General features: G+C 45.8%; 1 protein-coding gene across 2 annotated transcripts; it reads right to left on the bottom strand.

Moving 5' to 3' along the window:
• Positions 1 to 2,820: 2,820 nt before the first annotated feature.
• On the bottom strand, positions 2,821 to 20,117 carry tmem125a (transmembrane protein 125a). Of its 2 annotated transcripts, XM_076045305.1 has the most exons (4): positions 19,833 to 20,117; positions 17,671 to 17,820; positions 12,050 to 12,539; positions 2,821 to 4,418 (listed from the first exon to the last, which is right to left on the bottom strand). In XM_076045305.1, the coding sequence occupies exon 4, from the start codon at positions 4,165 to 4,167 to the stop codon at positions 3,469 to 3,471; it is 699 nt and encodes a 232-aa protein (XP_075901420.1). In that variant the 5' UTR covers positions 4,168 to 4,418; positions 12,050 to 12,539; positions 17,671 to 17,820; positions 19,833 to 20,117; the 3' UTR covers positions 2,821 to 3,468. The 2 variants fall into 2 exon arrangements, with proteins under 2 accessions (XP_075901420.1, XP_075901419.1); XM_076045304.1 differs by lacking the exon at positions 17,671 to 17,820.
• Between the last annotated feature and the right edge of the window lie 288 nt (positions 20,118 to 20,405).

Genomic DNA, 20,405 nt, shown 5'->3' with positions numbered 1-20,405 from the left:
GGTTTGCCCAATCAATTGCCATGAATAACCCACCTGAAAGGGGGTGGTGACTGCAACATCGACCATTGGCGGCTGCCTAGTACACCAAAGCAACAGCCAGCAGGAGCTCCACTTCACAAGTGGGGAGCGAACCATGATTCTACTGAAGAAGATAGAAAGAAGGAAGGAAGGAAGGAAGGAAGGAAGACAAAAGTGAAATCTGACACAGCTGCCAGAAGACGGCAGGCCGGGCGAGCAGTAGCTGACTGTGTGAGTGTGTAAGTTAAGCACAGTTCAGTGAAAGTGATGTGCCAAAGTCTGTGTATGACAATCCTCTCAGAATCAAGCCCCTCAGAGACACAGAGAACCTGGGAGCAGGTATAAAGCTGAAGATCAGCAGGCTGAACGGTAGGTTGGCCTGTCTCATATCAGATTCATAAACACCATCAAAGCACATAAACGAACAGCACAAATATGGTGGAGCCTGAATGAAACCCAACATGAGGAAACTAGCAGGGGAAAATTGTTAATACTTGCAAAAACATCCTTGAATGTCACTCTAAAGTAAATAAGCAATAAAAACGACAAATTATTTTGTGACTAAACTGGACTAAACTGGATCAAAATGTAGGTGAGTCGGTAGTGCACCCCCTCCACCCAGCCAGCTGATTGGTCAGTTGAATTCTGTGCCTCCCTTTAACCCCAACTTGCAGAGCAGGTTTACCGATCTGAGAATGTTTCCATAGCGATGGAGCCTGATAAGAATTAAACCCAGGGATGAGCGTGAAGTTAATTTGCTAAGCAAAATATCCGATATGATGAAAGGCCTCTGATTCTGTGCTCCTCTACACGTCACTAATACAAGGTCAAAAATGTTCACTTGCTTTTTATTTTATTTTATTACTCTTCATTGACACTCTTCGTTAAAAAGCAGGGTCAAACTTCACTCTCTAGCTGGCTTTAACTGATTTATCCTCACAACAGGCCGTGCTCCAACTATTGCTGAGGGATCAGGATCTATACTGTGTGAAGGCACAGGGCCCAGGGAGAACCAGTCCAGCTCACACAACCACATCCAGGAAATCCACAGTGATGACAAAACAAGGCTGGAGGATACTGGCAATCACTGCATAGACAATTTTGATAGCGACTAATGTTGCCCAAATTCTATAGTGCTGGTTAAACATTAAGTCATTTTAGTTTGTCTGATGTTGTCGCTGCTTCGCACGTCGGAATAAATCCGAGTTCTGCCCTCCACCGCCTCATCTCTCCTGAGACGGACCCTCGCTCAGCTGACCTCCACTTGCTGACATGCATGAAAACACAATTGGCCAGGGCCACTTTGTAACGCAGGTCGAGAGAGATCCTTGTAAGTGCGGATTACTGGATTTCTGCATGTGTTGTGAAAACGCAGGAAGAGGCTGGCTTTGCTTTCTGTGTGTGTGTGTGTGTGTGTGTGTGTGTGTGTGTGTGTGTGTGTGTGTGTGTGTGTGTGTGTGTGTGCGCGCGCGCGCGTGTGCGTGTGCGCAGTGCAAGCCGACGCCAGCCCCTGCAGCCCGTCGCCTTGTGCATTGTGCCTTCAGTTTGCTGTCCGTCATCAGGCCAACATTGTTTAACTGTGTGACCCCTTTTGTCTCAAGGCGGTGGCCTGTGCGTATGTGCAGAAAGATAAAAAGGCGTGACTGGCTTTCGCTCACACAAACACACAAACGCAGCACAATGCCGGACCTTTCCTTTGGCAAATGACACTCGAAAACCGCCGGACCTTGAAACGATGTGAAAAGGTTGAGGCCCAATTGAGATTCAAAAGCAGCAGAATTTGTATTCGCTGTTTGTTTGCCCACGTGAAATTAAAGATAGGAGGGCTGCAGCGAATTCTGAGTGGCCATGTGCAAGTCATTTAATTCATATTTCAATAGATTTCGCTTCTCATAAGAGTTATTCTCCTTTTTAGAGAATTCTTACAACCAGCCTCAACGTTGCAGAGTTAAGAATCCTTCATGACATACAGTATATATTTTAAACACAGCTTTAATTCCTTTGGTATAGTCGTGTTCCTGTATACAAAACTTCTGGAACTTAACGGCAACAACAACTTTCTTGACAAACTGATTGTGTAGCTTGTAGGACACGGTTCACAAGTTCTAATTTGGACCCAATTTACCCACCGCACCTTCAAAGAAATAATGGATGCATTAATAACCTGTTGTTTAATGGTACACAAATTGCGACTCAGTATAGCGTCCCTGCATGTGTGCTGCTCTTTCTCTGTGGGACTCAGTCGGAATGAAATGCTGTCCCACCAGTGGCAAAGGCACATAGCGGCTGCTTTAAATTCAGCTTTATCATCCCAAACAGGACCCGTAGGAGGAATCCTTTACATATAACTTACCTGTGTTGTCAGTTGATTTGCAGTTGATGTGTGGTTGGATTGAGCTGGTACTGATGTATTATGTTCATTCATTTCATTTGTTTGCTAATATTAATGCAAAACAAATAAGACTGAAGTTAAGATGCACAAAAACACACATTTTTAATACATTCTAAAGTGCTGCAATATATATTAATATATATGTATATATGTGTATATACATACATACGTTTTCAACAATCATGTTGCCATGTTTCATGTGCACACAGAGACAGTTGTTACAGTGACATTTTGACAGGGACTGCTGCTGCTGCAAAAAAGCAGTGCAATATCAAAATATTCATACAATCTGATGGAGGGGGAACAAATTAAGAGCTTTTGGAAACCGTTTGTGAACTCTGGTTCTGATCCACCAACGATCTTAAATCTGAGCAACAGAGTCACTCGAAATGTAATACTTTTTTTTCTCCCCGCATTGGAACAGGGAACACAATTTGCATTAACAATACAAAGAAAATGCGTATGAATCACAGAATGAGTTTTTTTTTTTCTCATTGGTGTCCAGTCGTCAGTCATTTGTTCTCCTTCATTTATTTCTCAGGCAGTAGTAGCATTCATCATTGAAGATAAGCAGGTATCAGGCGGCTGTGTAAAGAATCAAACACCGCTTTTTGCTGTACATTGAACCCACTGGGCTTTTCAAGTCCACATGTACGTTTTTTTTTTTTTTTGCCAACTTTTGAGCGTAGTGTGCTTTTCTTTACACCTGTAATACCACAGGAGGATTTTTTTTTTTTTTTTGCTTCAACTTGACCAAATGTTTAAGTTGGTCTTGCCTTGCATTGAACAAATGCACCATTCCAAAGACGGCCACTTTTCTGTGTCACTCAGTGAGATTCACCATTTTCGGCCATTCTCCTGCATTATAAAGATAGCTATCCAGTGATCATCCTTAGCCGTTCTTCTCATCGGTCTGAATTACTGTTATTCTGTCAGTGAGGTGGGATCACTCATTTAGACCGCCTCCTCAGTTCCAGTGTATGAAGTCTACTCTAATTAAGTCGACGGTATATCATCAAGTGCGTGACGAGTATGTAGAAAAAAACCTCGGTCTGGTCTCATATCAGGTTGGCCATGCTGGAGGTGGTCTCTCTGCGGGCGTGGCGCTCCATGCGGCCCGAAACGGTGAAGACGCTCAGAACCCGGTCCACCAACCGCCGCCCGTGCCTCGTCCTTTCCAGCAGGAGCACCGCCGCCGAGTAAACCGCCACGCCGACCACGGCCACCCCGCCCCCGGCCAGCAGAACCACCCCGGAGATGTACATGTCGTTGAGGGCCTTGCCGGGCTTGGGCATGTCGTTGACCAGGGCCAGGTGCAGCAGGACAGCCCCGCAGATGACCAGCGAGAGGCCCGTGATGGAAACCACCAGCAGGTCCGACAGGCCGCCGCTCTTCAGCATGTCGATGCGCCGCCGGCTCCGGATGCAGTTCATGTCCTGCACGGCCGAGCTGAGCAGCTGCTTGAGCAGGACCCCCAGGGCCAGCAGGCAGAGGGCCGACCCCGCCCCGAGACGCCACTCGCTGGAGATGCTGGTGGTGGTGGACAGGAGGCCGACGCCGCCCAGCCCGCAGCCCAGGATCAGGAGCACAGACACGCAGTAGCACAGCAGGGACTTCCCCGGGTCTCGGAACCACCACAGCTCCACCTGCTCCTCCAGGATGTTGTTTTGAATTCGAAGCGGGTCCGCTGGGCCATTCAGGCCCAGCTCCGGGCCACCAGGGCCCCTCGCCGGGGAGAAATCGTTCTGGTCAGACATCCCAAAGGCAGCCCTCGTCCTTCTGGATGAGCTCCCCACCGCCGCCGAGGAGCCAGAATGCAGACAATATCCCTTTCAGCCCTCACTTCTTTCAGCAGGGGGGTTCCCGCTAGTCCTGCCAGGACCGGCAGAGAGCTCAACAGTCCTCGCTGGAAGCTGGGCTTCGTTGCATATATGCACATAAAATGAATTTAATCTATCATATATTTAGCAGTGCTTGAATGAAATCAGTGTTGTTTTGCACTTGGAACCTGAGGGGACAAAGAAAGAGGTGTTAGTATCGCCGCGTTGGTGCAGGACACGTGATTATTTACCATCTAATCTTGATGATGCAGTATTTATTTGGTGACAGATAACCTCTGTATCAGCAGGACTAGATTCACTTGTTCATTAGAGATGCACACACTCGTGTTTAGCTCAGCACCCAGCATACATTAAACGCATACATATTAACATGTCCCATGTAAATGACATGATGCAGTTGCAGCCTCTTTGAAATGTTAATGGCCTGGAATTAAAATCAAGAATTTGTGTTGAGGTAGTATCCTGGTCACCCTACAAAAAAGGCTAACTGTTGTGATAAAAGCTCACAGGCCACCGTAGTTCCCTGGCAAGCTCGGGAGAGGGAGGATACAGAGATACATTAGATCGCAGCAATCTAAAATTCTACAACTTGGTGTTGCTGTTTCTTCTTAAAAATCGCAGAATAATACACACTTAACCTTTAAGTTGAAGTGACTGGAGTGGTCATTTAAAAGAGTCTCTGGGGTTTTGGGGTCATTCAACATCATACCCCATCCCCCAGGTGACCCAGCTTGAGTGATGAAGTCCCCTGCTTGCGTCCCACCAACCCATGGGACTCATCCGTCGCCACCTTGTGGCTTTCCCTGCCACTTCAAGTGAAATAAAAAAAAAAAAAATACTCGTACATATTTCCGTAAGGCCGGTAAACTACACAGGCTCTTCCTTTGCTTACAAGAGCAATAAACATTGGACTTCAGTGCCTCCAACCTTTACGGCTGTTAAAGTACTTCAAGTGGAAAACAATACGTCGGTTGGACTCCATTCAATGACCTCATCGGTTGAGTTAAAGAGTAACTTCATATAAGCTATGAGAGAATGTTGCTTCATCCTTGGCATCATTCTTGTGCACCAGAGGGTTCTTCCCAACTCGCAGTGGGGGGAAAAAAAAAGAAAAAGATTTGCGCTGGTTTTAACTGGATTGTGCAAGTTTGCATACATATTCTCTGAGCACGGAGAGCACAAATGAAATCAAAAACACTCACGGTGTCTCTACAGAGTCGGAAGTTGCTATTCCAAGTGTGGGGACCAAAAAAAAAAGAAGAAAAACTCTGCTGACACCGGCAACCTTTTCCTTGTCTCATTATCGCTATGCTAATGAGTTGCCACTTCCGAGGTGGCTGGATGGAACAAACATCGGCTGCTGATAAAATAAACAGTGCCACTCCAAATATCCTCTCACATGCGCACACAGTATTAAAAGCTTGCGTTAAAATGCAAATTTCTCTCCCCATTTTCCATCTAAACAAACTCAAAAATCTGCCTGTCGGCTTGGACAATGTTTCAGTTTTGACGAGGCGCAACATTGAATTAAAAAAAGTTCACTTTTTGAATAGTCCATAATGTAGTTTAACACAAAATGCCCCTCGGTTTCCTAAAGTTTTCAGCTTTGCTGTAAAAAAAAAAAGAAAGAAAGAAAAAGCCATTATAGCTGCCATCTTGTAGACTTATTATATTTGCTCTGCTCTTCCATCCAGTCGTTTTTTCACCAGAGAACATTTATTCAGAGCCTTTGCTCTGGTTTTTTTTTCAAACCTCATGACACCTTGTAAACAAATAACAACAAAAAAACGCACAACACAATGTTCGCACTCGCACTGGCGTATATAAACAATCATCGTCAAGGTTATGGCTGTGGACAGCTTGTCTTTTGAAAACCTGTCAGCAGCTTTATTTCTATCAAAGTCAGCAGTGTGCAGGCGAGCCCGCACGCCCCAACACAAGCTGACAGGAGTTAACAGCTTTTTTTTTTTTTTTTTATTCCCTTCCATGCCTGCAGATTTTAATAAATGCCTACATTTCTTTGCACCAGAGACGTTTCTTGCTATAGGCCAGGCATGGCCAAACTACGGCCCGCGGCGTGTCTCTGTCCGGCCCGCGTGAAGGCAGTCATAAATCATAAATCCCCCCCCCCCCCCCCCGACACTTTTGCGACACATAACTTTGCCGACACGTAAGCGTAGCGCGATAGCGTGCTTCCGCCCCCCCGGTCAACTAAGAATGCCGGGACGTTAGCGCAATTTCCATTTGGCCCCCCGACACAATGCAGTTCTGTCATGTGGCCCATTGCAAATAAAGTTTGGCCACCCCTGCTATAGGCGAATTAGGCGAACGCCTAAGGCCCCCAAGCCACAAGGGGGCCCCATAGCCCCCTGGTGCCCCCAAAGCTGCCACATTCAGCCTCTTCTGAGGAGAAGTAAAATGCGCGTTTTCATCTGTAGCTATCTCATGTGTTTATTACACCCCTTATATGCTTAAAAGTAAACGTTGGCTATAAATGAAATAAACTGCAACAATAAGCTGTGGCTGGTGTTGGTCGTTGGACCGCACTGTCACACAGTTAGTGACGTTGCGGGCCGGCGACGCCGACAGGTATGATGGGGATGATTGACAGCTACCATTCATTCCCGTTAGCAAGAGGATTAAAAAAAAACCAAAACAAACACCATAATGGATTAAAAAAAAAAAAAAAAAAAAGAGTTATCCCTGCGGTGCGGAAACACGGAAGAAAAAGAAAACTGATGAGGAAAAACGGGCACAGGATGAAGGTGAGTTATTTGTTGGTGATGTGTGCTGGAGAGGTGGAGGTTAAACGCCGGTTTTTTTCTTTCTTCTTCAAGTTTGTTTATTTGTCCTGCTAGCCAGCTAGCTAGCGTTTGATAAATGTTAGCTGGCTGGCTAATATTTTTGTTCGCCATGAACTCAGCTTTTTTTGTTTGTTTTATGAAAGTTGGCCATGTCCTGCCATGGGAATGAGTGATTGACTTGAGACAGGTTTATTCAGATTCTAACAGGGACCGGAAGGCATGTTGTTGTAGTCAGTGCTCTGTCGTTGTTCAGTGGAAGTTGTCTCTCACATATTTGACACTTAATGTCATTTTAGCCTTACTTAGGATTAATTTACTAAGCTTAGTGTGTATTTTATAGGCTCCTGATTAGAATCGTGCTACTGTTTTATAACTCAAAGAAATATTTTATGGAAATAGTTTTGTTAGGCAGTGGATCATTTATCTTAGCTTTATTACTTTAACTAGTACAGTGTGTAAACTAAAGCAAAAAACAAACAAACAAACAAAAAAAAACAACAACAACCAAAAACTCTTAAAAGTGACACTTTTGTAATTGGGTAAAAGCTTTAAAGGGGCACTGCAATCATAATGTTTAATATAAAAACTAATTAATTTTAATTTTCCTGTATTACTGCAACACCACTGTAATAATAAAATAGGAATATGCACTGCTGATCTGTTTTTGCTTGATGATCTAATGAGCTTTGTCTTTGCAGGAGCAATTCTAAAATATCTTGGAGCTCCAGACATTGAGCCAGAGGGATCTCCTCAACATCCTGACCAGGAAGCTCCAGGATCATCACGTTCCTCAGAACCTCCTTCTGTCCAGGTGAATAATGTGTGTTATTATTAGGTGTTATGCTGATAAGTGTGAGTAAGCAATATTTTAAATGTTGGTTTGTTTGTTTGTTTTTGTTGCACTTACAGGTTTGTGGGGTTTTCTTAGTTAAAGTAAACATTTTCTTCTTTTTTTAAAAAATATAAATACTCAAACTGTTCTATTTATTGACATATAGAGGATTCTTTTCCTTGTATTATAGTGTTTTTTTTGTTTTTTTTAATCAGATTAACTTGAATGAGTGGCTCAACCTAAGATGTTTAATTTTACCTGTATCCTGTTTTGCTCATGAAGTGTAACAGATTGTGAGATCTTAGTAGTCCATCTAAAGGGATAGGAATCTCTTCATCACATTTTGACTAACTAGAGGCCCCCAAACAGCATCTTGCCTCGGGCCCCCACGAAGCTGGACATGGCCCTGCTTTGCACGGTGGAAAGAAAAACATGATTTTAGATTCAAAAGCAAGCACCCCCCCCTGCCCTCCCCCAACACACACACACAACCCTATTAAACTTCCGACACCTCCACAACATCCATTAGCTGCAACTATAAGATACTAAGTGCGAGATCACATTCCCCGTCACTGGGCCGGAGCAGAACGCTAGCATTGCGGTGCGGGACGATGTGAGGAGTGTGCGCAGGGTGTGAGAGGAAGAGTGCAGAGGTAATTACAGCAGAGGTAGGGGAGGAGTGTTTATTGGCATCCTGCTGCTCTGCAAGCTCTTCACACGCCGTGTCTGATGGCAGGGTGTTTCCTGTAAATAAAGTTGGGATGCTTGCAAAGAGGGGTGAAGAAACGCACTTAGCGGTGAGGCGCTTATTCATTTGTGATGTGACGCGTTTGTATTTTTTAGCAGAAAAAGAACGCAGAAGGCAGCCTTTTGTTTGTGCGACTGTCGTGCGAGTAGATGTGTCTGTGCACGCTCGCGAGCGTGTTTGTTAGCGGCTAATTAATCCCACCTGGATTGAGCTGTGTGTCACTGACGGGTAGAAATAGCGCAGTAATTGAGGCTTGTCTCGGTAGAAGAAGTGAAGTCGGTGGCCGGGTGGAGTCATCCTGACGTCACCTATCCCCTGCTCGGATGAAGCCTGCAGATCGGGTTTTTCAATGGCCAGCGTGAGCTCTAGGCTCCGGTCCATATTTGCATATGTGGGTGGTACCGGAGGTGAGCTACAGCTGGCGAGTAAACTTTTACCGCACCCTGGACTTATTGGCAGTTTTTGCTCATCGTTGGGCGGAATCAGACAAGATGGACATTGGAATATGTCTGCTGAATTCCAACAACATTGCTGAATGATACAGAGTCAGCCAAAAATAATGTATACACACATCAGAAAAAGAAGACACTTGCACAAATACTTAATATGTATAAGTACTTCTATACATATCAATAAATAATTAAATATAATAAATGACTACTTCTGAAGTACAGGTAAATTGGTATTGATAAGATAGATGAATCAAGGAAACTGCACTTTGGTTAGAAATAACTGAAACCCCAACTGTTAAAAAAGGCTTGGGGGTTTTCCTGTTTTTTTTTTTTTGTTTTGTTTTTTTATTAAAAAAATGTTTATACTCATAATTACGTTTCCTTCCTGTTCTTAGCTTTACGATTAGAAGTGTGGATTCTGGGGATTCATACTTATGGGCTCAAATAAGACCGTTCCTGCTTTAGTCTCTTTCAAGTCTCTATCTTTAAACTTGGTGCCTTAATCCCAAGAATCCATGCTTCTGCGTGTAATCCCAAGAAGAAGGAAGGAAAGGTCATTTTGAGCATAAACATAAGAAAGCAGAAGGGAAAACCCCCGGCCTTTTTAACATTTCCCCCTGACACCTCACACCAACAGTTGAGGTGATTTTGCAAACTCATTAGGGGAACGGGGAACTAATTACAGACAATTCTAAACTTTTGGATGCTTGAATTTGCAATTGAGAATTCACAAAGGGGCCAAATCTGAATTCATATTTGGATATTAAGATTATGACCGGGAATGAAAACGAAGATCAGCCACGCCTTTCACCTCTGAATACTCCTGAATGAGGTGACTGCTTTCTCATGACAGGGACAGCATCTGGTGGGCAGCAGAATCAAATAGTTTCCTGTCTATCATTGGCGAACACAATCCCAAGTATATGACATAAATCAAACTTGCCGTTGTCATTTCTCTGAGGGCAGAGCGTCACATTGCACGTGAACCCTTTCCACACTCTTGTTTACAAAGCCAGAGTGGCCACGCCTGCATGTGCACATGCACACGCACGTGAATCTCTACCGCCACCCACCCACCCGAACGGCTGTGCGACCAGCGTTATAAAGTGCTCGAAGCAGCCGTCCCAACTTCAGGAAACACATGTAGATGGCGTGAAAACTTCCTGCTCCGAATAAATGCTAATGCTAAATGCTAGAACGACGGTAGACACGACCCGGAATCTGATAACCGAGGCAGCAGAGAGGACTGACACGGTGGAGACATGATGGAAAAACCTCCAGTGGAAGCAGATGGCAGGCATCTGTCTTTACACACTTTACAGCAGCATGGTGCGCAACATATTTCATACTCCGGTGCAGATATACTGTACATGCGGGCGTGCAAAAGTCTGGGAAAAACCCCACATAAACAGTTTGTGCGCTGTTGCAGGATTCATAAGCGCCTATCGATGGAGAGTTTTACATTTCAATCATCAGCACTCCCGCTTTACAAGCCGCCTCGTGTCATCACTGCATAAGCTGTGGATTTTCACACAACTCCCAGTCTTCTCAGCATATTCAAATGTATGTGTGTGTGTGTGTGTGTGTGTGTGTGTGTGTGTGTGTGTGTGTGTGTGTGTGTGTGTGTGTGTGTGTGTGTGTTCTGTGTCTCCTAAAATGCATTTACTCGATAATATTAGTAAAATGGAATCTGACATCTACTAACCCCCCACCCCAAAGCTCAGACAGACACATCAGCATACTGTATATTATGGTCTGTAGTGGCTCAGCAAAGGTCCCCCACTGATCATTATAGCAGTCTATTTGAACTAGGTATTTCAAACATATGAACGTGCTTTCTGTTTTTCTTGAAAGAGCGGAACTATAAACGTGCCTGGGACACTCGCGGCTCCGATGGAGAAAAAAAGAAAGAAAAGAGAAACATCGACGGGAGATGGACCAGACGGTCCGTGTTATGGAAATTTCACACCGAGTAATGATTTTCAAGATCCCAAAGGCAATCGTAAACCTTTTTGACTAAGATGGGTCTGTCTGCCTCTGCATCGGCCGCGTCTGCGTCGTCGCCACCCTGCAAGGTCACCGGAGCTTCTGTTGCTTTTGGAGTAAAAACCCACTACACTGCACTCCAATTACCTGGGAAGCTCTGGGACGCTGGTATTCCCCGCACTGTTATGCCATCCCGCTGAATTCATTTCGCCGGCCATTAGCGTCTCGTTTTATTGGTGACTCGTGGTCCTTTTTAAAATCCCCTCCCGCCCTCTCACAATTTAACGCTAATCACAACACTGGTCAGTGGGCAGCCGTGGCCGCTCGCAAGGACCCAAGGAGCCGACGTCTCGCTCCATTTTTAATTACCAAGTCAAATTTTAATTTAATTTAATTTATTTTATTTGTTTGAACAGGTTAAAAGAAAAACAAAAAACTTATGTGGCAACTGATGGTTTGCTTGGAGGAGGATTTGATTGATTGGGTCCTTGAGTTGGAGTGCATTCAGTTTGATGAAGAGTGAGTTTGTTGCTACTCTGTAGGTGGTTTTATTTACTGTTCTTACTCTTTTTTTTTTTTTTTTTTAAAGTATGACTATTGTTTTGTTGTGTGTTTTATGTGCCCCCCCACACTTCCGCATAGTAGCTCATGTGTGGGAGTGTGAAGGAACAGTGCAAGGTTTCCTGTGATGACCGGTTGAGAAGATTTTGGACTTTTGGAAATATTGAAATTTTCATGCATTCAGTCAGTTAGACAACATGATCAATAGTTCTGCTGGGTTAATCTTGTGCCTCAGTAACCTGTGTTTGGCTGCCGGGTCAAAGTCTCCACAGTGCTGTTTTCTTGCTGTCAATGAACATTAGGGAAAGTGGCAGCATCTCTGACAGCTGAGTTTCCCAACTCAGATGAATGAAAGGAAAGCATACAATGGGAACTTTACAGGGATTTAAGTTTGAAAAAGAAAAATAGAGCTTACCCAACTCTCCAGACTGAGGAAGTTTTCCTTTGGAGTTTCTTAGATTGAGTATCCTTGTGGTTTCCTGTTTCTGTCAAATGTGATCTCCTATATGTAGAGCCTTTGAGAGAAACGTGGAGCGCTCTTTTGTGAAGTCAAATGAAGCAAAAAAACAAAAAAGAAAAATGTACATATGCCAGGCACAATTTTATGAGGGCAAAAACCAGGTCGTCTCCGCCTTTGGCTGCTGAATTTTCCGACCGTGCGCGCGCCCTTGCATCCGAGGGCCCCGGGCTTTCGGCCGGAGGAAGTCGGGTTGCTGTGGTGACAAAGCAGTCCTCTCCCCGCCGTCTCTCTCCCGGACACGGGCTCGCGCGCTGCCTCTCCTGCTCCTCCTCCCCTCTCCTCTAGTCAGGCGTTGATTCTTTTGGCGTCCCCGCGGGCGAGGAGAGGGGTCAGGGTTGGCTCCATCTGTCTGTGTGATGGGCGTCGGTGCCAAACGCCACGGGGGCTGGAGGGAGAGGAAAGAGGGCTTGTGTTGGAGTCGGGTAACTGATGTTTCTGAGCTGTCATCTGGGACTGTGAAGGGGGGCACGGGGAGAGGGAGAGGTGCTGACGCTGGGTGCGGGGTGGGGGTGGTGGTGGTGGTGGGGGGGGGGGGCAGCGCCGGACGTGCGGCCGGTGAAAATCGGAAGAACGCTCTCCTCTCCTCTTTTTCCAAGTCACAATGGACGACGGAGGAAACGGGCCGAGGAAGCCTTCGCGACGCGTCCGGAAACGGCGAGTGAACAATGGGGCCGAGTCGGTGCCGGGGCGCTCGCTTTGTCCGTCAGGGATCACGAGGGGACAGACAGACAGACAGACAGACCTTCACATAAGCTGCACGCACTGCACACTTAACCACTGTTGGAGCTTATCAAGTCCTCCTCCGTTCCGCAAATTAATTACGACTCGCAATCAACGTTGAGCAGATCATTTATTTGGTCCACCTCCCAGAGAACTCTTTAATCACATCATCTTAATTGCAAGGCTCATCAAAACGAGAACCACTGGGGACAGAGGGGCAAACAAATCCCGTCAAAACAAAATTAAAAACGGCCATTTTTCTGTTTTTTTTTTTTTTTTTTAGGGAGAATTGTTTGTTTTGGTCCAACTAGCGCGATAGCACTCTTAAAAAAAAAAAAAAAAGTTTTGAGAAGATTTATAATGTATAACATTTTATAACATTTTATTTTACAAAAATGTACAAAACATTTTGTTCACGCACGGCCTCACACGCTAGCATGTGCATGACTACAAGCTGGGAGTGAATTTGCGAGGCGAATTATTAGCTTCTTCTTCTTCTTCTTTTTTTTTTTTCTTAAAACAACTCTAGAAGTCAATGCAACCTTCCCACCGGCAGCGAATTTCCCCAATATCATCTTCCTCTGCAGTTTCTGCTCTAATTCCAACCTTCCTGATCGAGTTCATCTTTTACAGCTTTTTTATGGCAAAGCGTCTCCCCGACCTGCGCGGCAAACCTGGCCCTTCCGACAAGCCGCAGTCACACGCACACACACGTGCACACGCACGCACACACTCCCATCTGTTTTTGCCTGCTTATCTCCACACGCTCCCCACTTTGTGCTACCCTACACCTCCTCCTCATCTGTCCCACAGCTAATGCTCCTCTATCTCGCAAAGTTCTTATCTCTCGCCGGCTGCCGCTGGAAGAGACGCTCGCACATGTGGCGGGTGGCGGGATGCTGGAGCAGGGGGGCGGGGTTTCCTCGCCTCCGCCATAGATCCCCCCCCCCCCGGGCACCTGGAAACGCCGCCTGACTGGGAGACCTCTGCTCCCACAGTGCAGGCTGCGCGCAGAAACACGGTGATCTACACCTGCTTTCGTGCCGTGGGGATTACACTGTTGTTGTTTTTTTTTTTTTTTCCTTCCTTTATCCCGACTCCTGCGTCTTTCACTGCGCTACACTTTCTAGCTATACGCTCTATCATCTCTGGATCTTGGAACACTGCGGCCTACCTGCAGTTTTTCAACCTCAGAACCCAAATAAAAAGCAAGGAAGGGGATCAAGCACCGGAAACCTGTTGTGTTGTCTGTTATCTCCTGGCAAATGGCTTTCCTCTCCTTTTGAACGCAGCTCCCTCCTCGCACTACTATTGATGTGGCCCGGCCCACTTTATATCAGCTAAATGGGGGCTGCAGGTCACTATTGAGTCCATTATGGGCAGAGGAGAAACGGTTCGCTGGAAGGTTCGACCCAAATCTTTAATATTTCTCCTTTTCTTTGCGCCGTCTCAATGCAAAATTTGATCAACGGTGTTTCGAAGGTTCGCTCCTGGAGTGTTGCAAAGACTTTCGGTTAAGACGGGAAGGAGAGGGAACCAAACTTCTCTGCTGTGCACAGCTGCAATATTCAAACCTTAATCAAAGCGCCAATTAGCACGCCGGGCCCTTGTGCTTGGGTCTCGCTGACGGCAGCAAAGGGGCCCTTTTTTATTTGTTGTTTCCAGCCCCTGCCCCCCCCCTCCTTTGTGGTCTCCAGGTGGTCCGCTGCACATTAGAGCAGGATGTCGTCCGTCTGGTGATAATGACTGTAATGAATGAGAACGCTGGCGCAGAGCCTGGCTGTCTGTCTTATTTTTATTTTGTTGACTACCTAGAGTTGAGGATCCTCCGACCGCAGCTGCACGTTATGATTTGGGTTGATGATGATGACGATGGCTATTTTTAGCCTCGTTGATAGTCATCCCATTTGTTTCAGCGCTTTCTGCTCCCCAGAGAGAAGTGACCCTAAAGGCGGCCTCCAAATCACTGTGATATGGTATTTTGCAGGCCACCATTTCACACGCAGTGCGACATTGTCCCACTGAACAAAGTCTACATTTTGGATTTTGAATTTGCTGTAAACATTGGTATCAGTCAGTCAGTTAGCGCGTTTCTCTGCGTCGAAGGCACATCTTTATGAGGCCTTGCACTTTATATGTGATAAGTTCTCATATTTGTGTTATTAGCTAGCAATTTTTTTTTTTTTTTTGCAATTCTCCATGTCAATGCTGGAACTGGAACAATGCTACTCAGGTTTGGCAAATCGGCGGGTGCTTGTTTCCAAACACAGATAAGTATTTATGATTTTCTAGGAGCGTGAAAAGTTTAAAGGATTGGTTGCGAGGTTTGAAAGCAAGTTTGAAAGCAGCTTTTGACGTCTTGCTGTAGAGAGATGGAGAAAATAATTTGTTTAGGTGACAGTGTCAAAGAGAGCGACAGAGGTTCAGCGATTTATCGTCGGGTAGGACGTGGCCTCCGAAATGTATTTGACACTAGAACACTAATCCCAGGTCATGTTGCTTTCAGTGTTTCTTCCTTTTCCTCACTGCACGACAAGTCAATTTCCATTTGTATATTAATACGTTTTCTCATTCTCATTCTGATGTTGTGCAGCAGAAGCTTTGATGTTACTTTGTTTTGTGCGCACGCGTTGTGTTTGAAGTCTGAGCAACTTCACGTCATTTTCAGTTATGTCGTTGGAAGAAATTATGAAGATTTCACCTGGCAGAAAGAAAAAAATAAATAAATCTTGTTCGACTCGGAAGTTGACGCGAGAAGTTGAGCTGCCATTTATGGCCGCGCTGAAGCGGAACCTGTCGGCAGCGGGTCGTAGCCCTGCATATTGTAACGCTGCGGCATGGCAGCACCTCCTCCAGTCAAGTCTGACCATTTCATTGTTTGACATAACGCGAATGATTCCAGTTGTGTTTGGGTTGTGACACCTATATTGCCCATGATGTCAATGCAGACATCCAAACCTATGTCGGACCTTCCTGACGTGCTACCTCTGGCCGTCTTTAATCGTCCGTCGTCAGTTTTTAGGTATGAGGCAGGTATTGTGCCTTTGCCTTACTGTGCACCTGCCCGTCATAAAGTGTGGAGGAGAAGAAGCTAAATTGTGAATAAAGAGGGCACGTTGTTTAAATGATGATTAAGCAAAGGCCAGAAAGGGCAAACAAGTGAACTACACCAAGTATACTGGTGGAAGTATGGCACCGGTGAAACACAGCTGAATACTTTGAACATCACGTCCACTTCCTGGAGGCCAAAATGAATTTACATTTGCAGTAGCCTAGACGGGCAGAAATGGCAAACTTGGCATCGTCCAAAGCTCACAAGTGGCGCCAGCCTGTTCGAGGAGGCACCTCCATTAGACCTGTAGTACCATTAGGTTTCACTCTGATCTGAATCTCAATTTTCCATCAACCAGACTCCGTGTGTCCAGTGTGAGCATCGTGAGTCTCTATTGTCTCCAGGTTTTTTGTGGACACACTTCTTATATCACTGGTGATGTTTGGTTTCCCTTCGGCTTTACACGATCACGATTTTTGGGCCGATCACCGATCAGTGAGTTTAAATAAACCGATCACCGATCCGATCACGTGAGGAGCAATATTTAAATTCCTTGTTTATGTCGACGGGGGAGGCGGAGGGGGGGCGCCCCCGAAATAAACGGGACAAAGTGAAGTGCGTCCCGTATCAGTTCATTACGGGACGGGTTTTTTAGTTGCCAAATACGGGACAATCGCGTATTTTACGGGAGTAGACCACAGGCGGAAATCAAACGAGGTTCTGTCATTTTCCCTAAAAAAACGGGACAAATTGTGTTCCGGGAGAGATTTTATTTTTCCCGGGACAGGTGGTGAAGAAAGAGAACAATTCTGGGAAAAACGGAACGGGTGGCAACCCTATTAGCATCCGTTTCGGAGTTTGCTTTTCTTTTTCTTTCTCCGCGCTGCGTTTCCTGAACTCGACATGCTCCTCCGTGTGTATCTTTTCCAAGTGCCTGATTAAATTTGTTGTGTTGAAATTTTTTGGCCGGTGTTCCCCCGCGAGGTACTGTGGCGTTGCATATATTGCAGATAGCTGGATGGATGTTGCTGTCGTGAAGATTCAAAGAAACTTTATTGTCCGTCATATAGCGACAGCACTCAAAGCAGGAAGACGCACGAAGACGAAAATGTAATTTTTTTTGAATCGTGAATCATTAGCTCTCGGATACAAACAAATAAACACGTCGATGCTGTGAAACTACTTTGGAGTAAATGAGACGGATGAAAAAAGTTTCAACACGACCGTGACGTCATTGATCGGATCGGTGATTTATGACATGACGGCCGATCACAAACATTTCAAAAAATGCCAAATATCGGCCGATCCAATATAGCCGATATGATCGGTGTAAAGCCTAGTTTCCCTGCAGTTGCATGAATCACAACATGCCAACATCCACTGCTAATGAAAGGCGGTATGTCTCGTGTGCTGCACCTCACCAGTGGTTTTTGGCCTTGAGGTAGTTGATGTCTCTACCCGTACTGGCTGTAAATTTACCAATTCGACACTGAAGAAGGAAGTGGACGTGAAACTGGATGGTGTAACTCACACCTGTCCAGGATTAATTTAGTAAAAAATTGCTTTGTATTAAATACATTCAAATAGTTGTTTTTTTCAAAGTCTGATTTGAGATTTTTCCAAAGCATCGCCGCATGCTGCAAGAATATAATAAATCCTGCTTAACATCGGCTTGGGTCTGATACCCTCGCTAATGTTGGCACATGGCCCGTTGCAGCCTTATTGACATGCCACGCATACTTACAACTCTTTCCTGGAGGCAGCTAAAGGTTAAAGCGTGAGAAAGACTTTCCTCACACGTCCCGCTTGGCACTTTCGCCCTCGGATAGCTTTTGTCTTGATCTCCAGCGGAACGCGCTTGCGCAGCTGATTATGCCAAACATTCTATAGAACCCTGGAAAAGAGATTTTTCTCTTAACCGCCTTCCTGTTAAAACAGATGCTTTGTTTTTATCTCTCGCGTCTTTGGCAGGAGATGAAAAGGAGCCGCCGCGATGTCGGAAAGGTGGAAGGACCATTTGGCTCGGGGTTGGGTATGTGGGGGGGGGGGTTGCCACGAAGGCGGGCAAAGCGCCAGTGCTCTCTGTGACGTCACAAAGGGCAGGTCATTCCAAAATGGTGCATTTTAGCAATTACTTCCTCAACAGTGGAACAAGCAAAAAAAAAAAAAAAAAAAAAAATCTACGATGATCAATGATGGATTTTCCTCATTCCCGGAGAGTCCGTTGACACATAGAATTACAGGTCATACAGCAAAGTTCATTTTACACGCATTTACAAAAACCTCCCCCTGAATCGAACACCGAATCGCCTGAAGCGGTCGCCTAATGCCAACGTGAATGCACGTCGTGCTCTGAGACAGAGGCTGAACAGCTGGGATTGATGACACGCTACACTCCTGCACGCCTGACTCTGCTGACGGTGTAACAAAATGCCTCTCAGGGATATTTAAGATTCTGGACAGCTCTCCGCACCGCTCATTGTCTGGCATCTGTGTCACATGCACACACACACACACACACACACACACACACACACACACACACACACACACACACACACACACACACACACACACACACACACACACACACAAGGGCCTCCCCTATTGCAACTGTCATATAACTTCCCCACTTTGCTCATCCCGCTGCTGACACAATTACCTTTGTTGACTCCAGGGTTTTTCCTCCTATCTAGCGTCACATGCTGTTTTGAGGCTCACTTGTTGTTGTTCTTGTTATTTTTTAAGGACTCTTTAACGAGCTGAGACGGCAGGCGCTGAGAGCAAGCAGTCAGATGACCGGCCAGGGTTTAATTTGTCGTCTCTGGAGTTTAGATCTATATTAGCGGGTGAGGGAGGTGTCATGCCTGGACAGCGTATTGATCGGTTCCGATCGACAGCGACTTGAATAGAGGATCGACGTCTCTCTGCAGGTTTTTTTTTTTTTTTTTTTTTTTAAGTTTCTCACAAAGCAGCAAAACTGAGCCCAGGAGCACGTGAGTCGTCGAGTTGTAACAGGGGTCTGCCACACACGCTATGCACGCTTCGAAACGGAACTTGCCGGTGCAAAGGTTGGGGTGTGATAAAATGTCAACACAGGTTACTTCCTCGTTTGAACGGAGGCTGAGGTCATGGTTCTAGACGCCCAGTGCCAGCAGAGACACAACAGTGTTGGTGAATAGCCATCCTTGCAACCCAAAGTCCAACTCACTGGGCCGTAGTTTATGTCACTTAGGATAGATGAGATAAGAGATTATTGCTCTCATAAGGATAGCATTGTTAGGTGAGCAAAATGAGCCTTTTGTGCTGCTGCTGCTGCTGCATTGGAAAATCTTGCATAGCTTTTCAAAGTTTTGCCTTCCAGCAAGTGTTTTGGAACAACAGAGGTCGCTTTTCATCACTAATCGCCGGCCGACTCTTGGCCTGTCATGAGTGTTAGAAATGGGCGGGGGAAAGATGGGCTGAAAACCAAAGTAGGGATGACAACAAATGGCTACATAAAAAAAAAATTAAAAAAAATGAACTGCCTTTATATATATTCAAAAAAATAACAACAAAACAATATAACAAAAATAGGTTGATAGAACGATGGTCCTAATGGTCTGTGATATTTGTTATTCAAGTTTAAACAAGAGGCTTCAGCGCAGTTGTAAATTAAACCTATTTAAAAAAAAACCAAACGGTGATCAACTGCATGGGTTAAGAGCAATTCATTTCAGGTTCTTACAACCTGACTTTTTCATCGCACGGAATGGAAACGATCACGCATCAACAAAAAAAAATCCTGATAATTATTTTCATGAATATGAGAATATTAGAAAAGTTAGTTTAAAAGCAAACCAAAGTCGTACAGCTCGTTCCACCTATATCCCCCCCCCACCCCCAACCGACTTGATCTGATCTTACCTGAGCGCTCATCAGCGCCTCTCGCTCGGTCTCCTCCTCGTCCTCCGAACAGTGGCGGGCGGTCTGTTTTCCCCTCTTATCCCCCGAACCCTGCCGCCGTCTGCGGTTCCAAAGTCTCCCGACCGGCAGTCATTGCGTGCCTCTGCGCCGTCACCCTCTCTCCGTGTCCGGGGACAAGTATCCAGACCGAGCGGCGGAATGAGCTGCTCCGCTTCGTCCGTCCCTCCCTCCGCTCTCCGTGGTGCTTCCGCGGCTCTCTGCCGCTGCGCCGGACGGACTTTCAGCGTTTAACGCATGCGGGTGTGTCCGCGCAGCGCCGCCAGGGGGCGACGTTGAGAGAAGACAGCGAGTCGGTGGCCTCACCTCCGCGCTGGTAGACGGCAGGCTGGACTGGTAGTGATGGAAATGGTGAAATATACACTCATCATTGTGGCGTTAGCACATACTAATGAAGTGATTTAATCAAACCAAAGAGCGGGGGGGGGGGGGGAGTAAAAGCCATCACATTTATCAGCTGATAGAAGTCAGGGGCGCTTCTAGACTTTGCAAGGCAAGGGCAGCAGGGATCTGTGC

Source organism: Nelusetta ayraudi, unplaced genomic scaffold (assembly GCF_046127955.1).
Source record: "Nelusetta ayraudi isolate G7.1 ecotype Tasmania unplaced genomic scaffold, CSIRO-AGI_Nayr_v1 ptg000084l, whole genome shotgun sequence".
In the NCBI taxonomy this organism is placed as follows: domain Eukaryota; kingdom Metazoa; phylum Chordata; class Actinopteri; order Tetraodontiformes; family Monacanthidae; genus Nelusetta; species Nelusetta ayraudi.
Note: the sequence above shows the minus strand (reverse complement) of the source record. Positions and strands in the feature narration are given on the sequence as shown.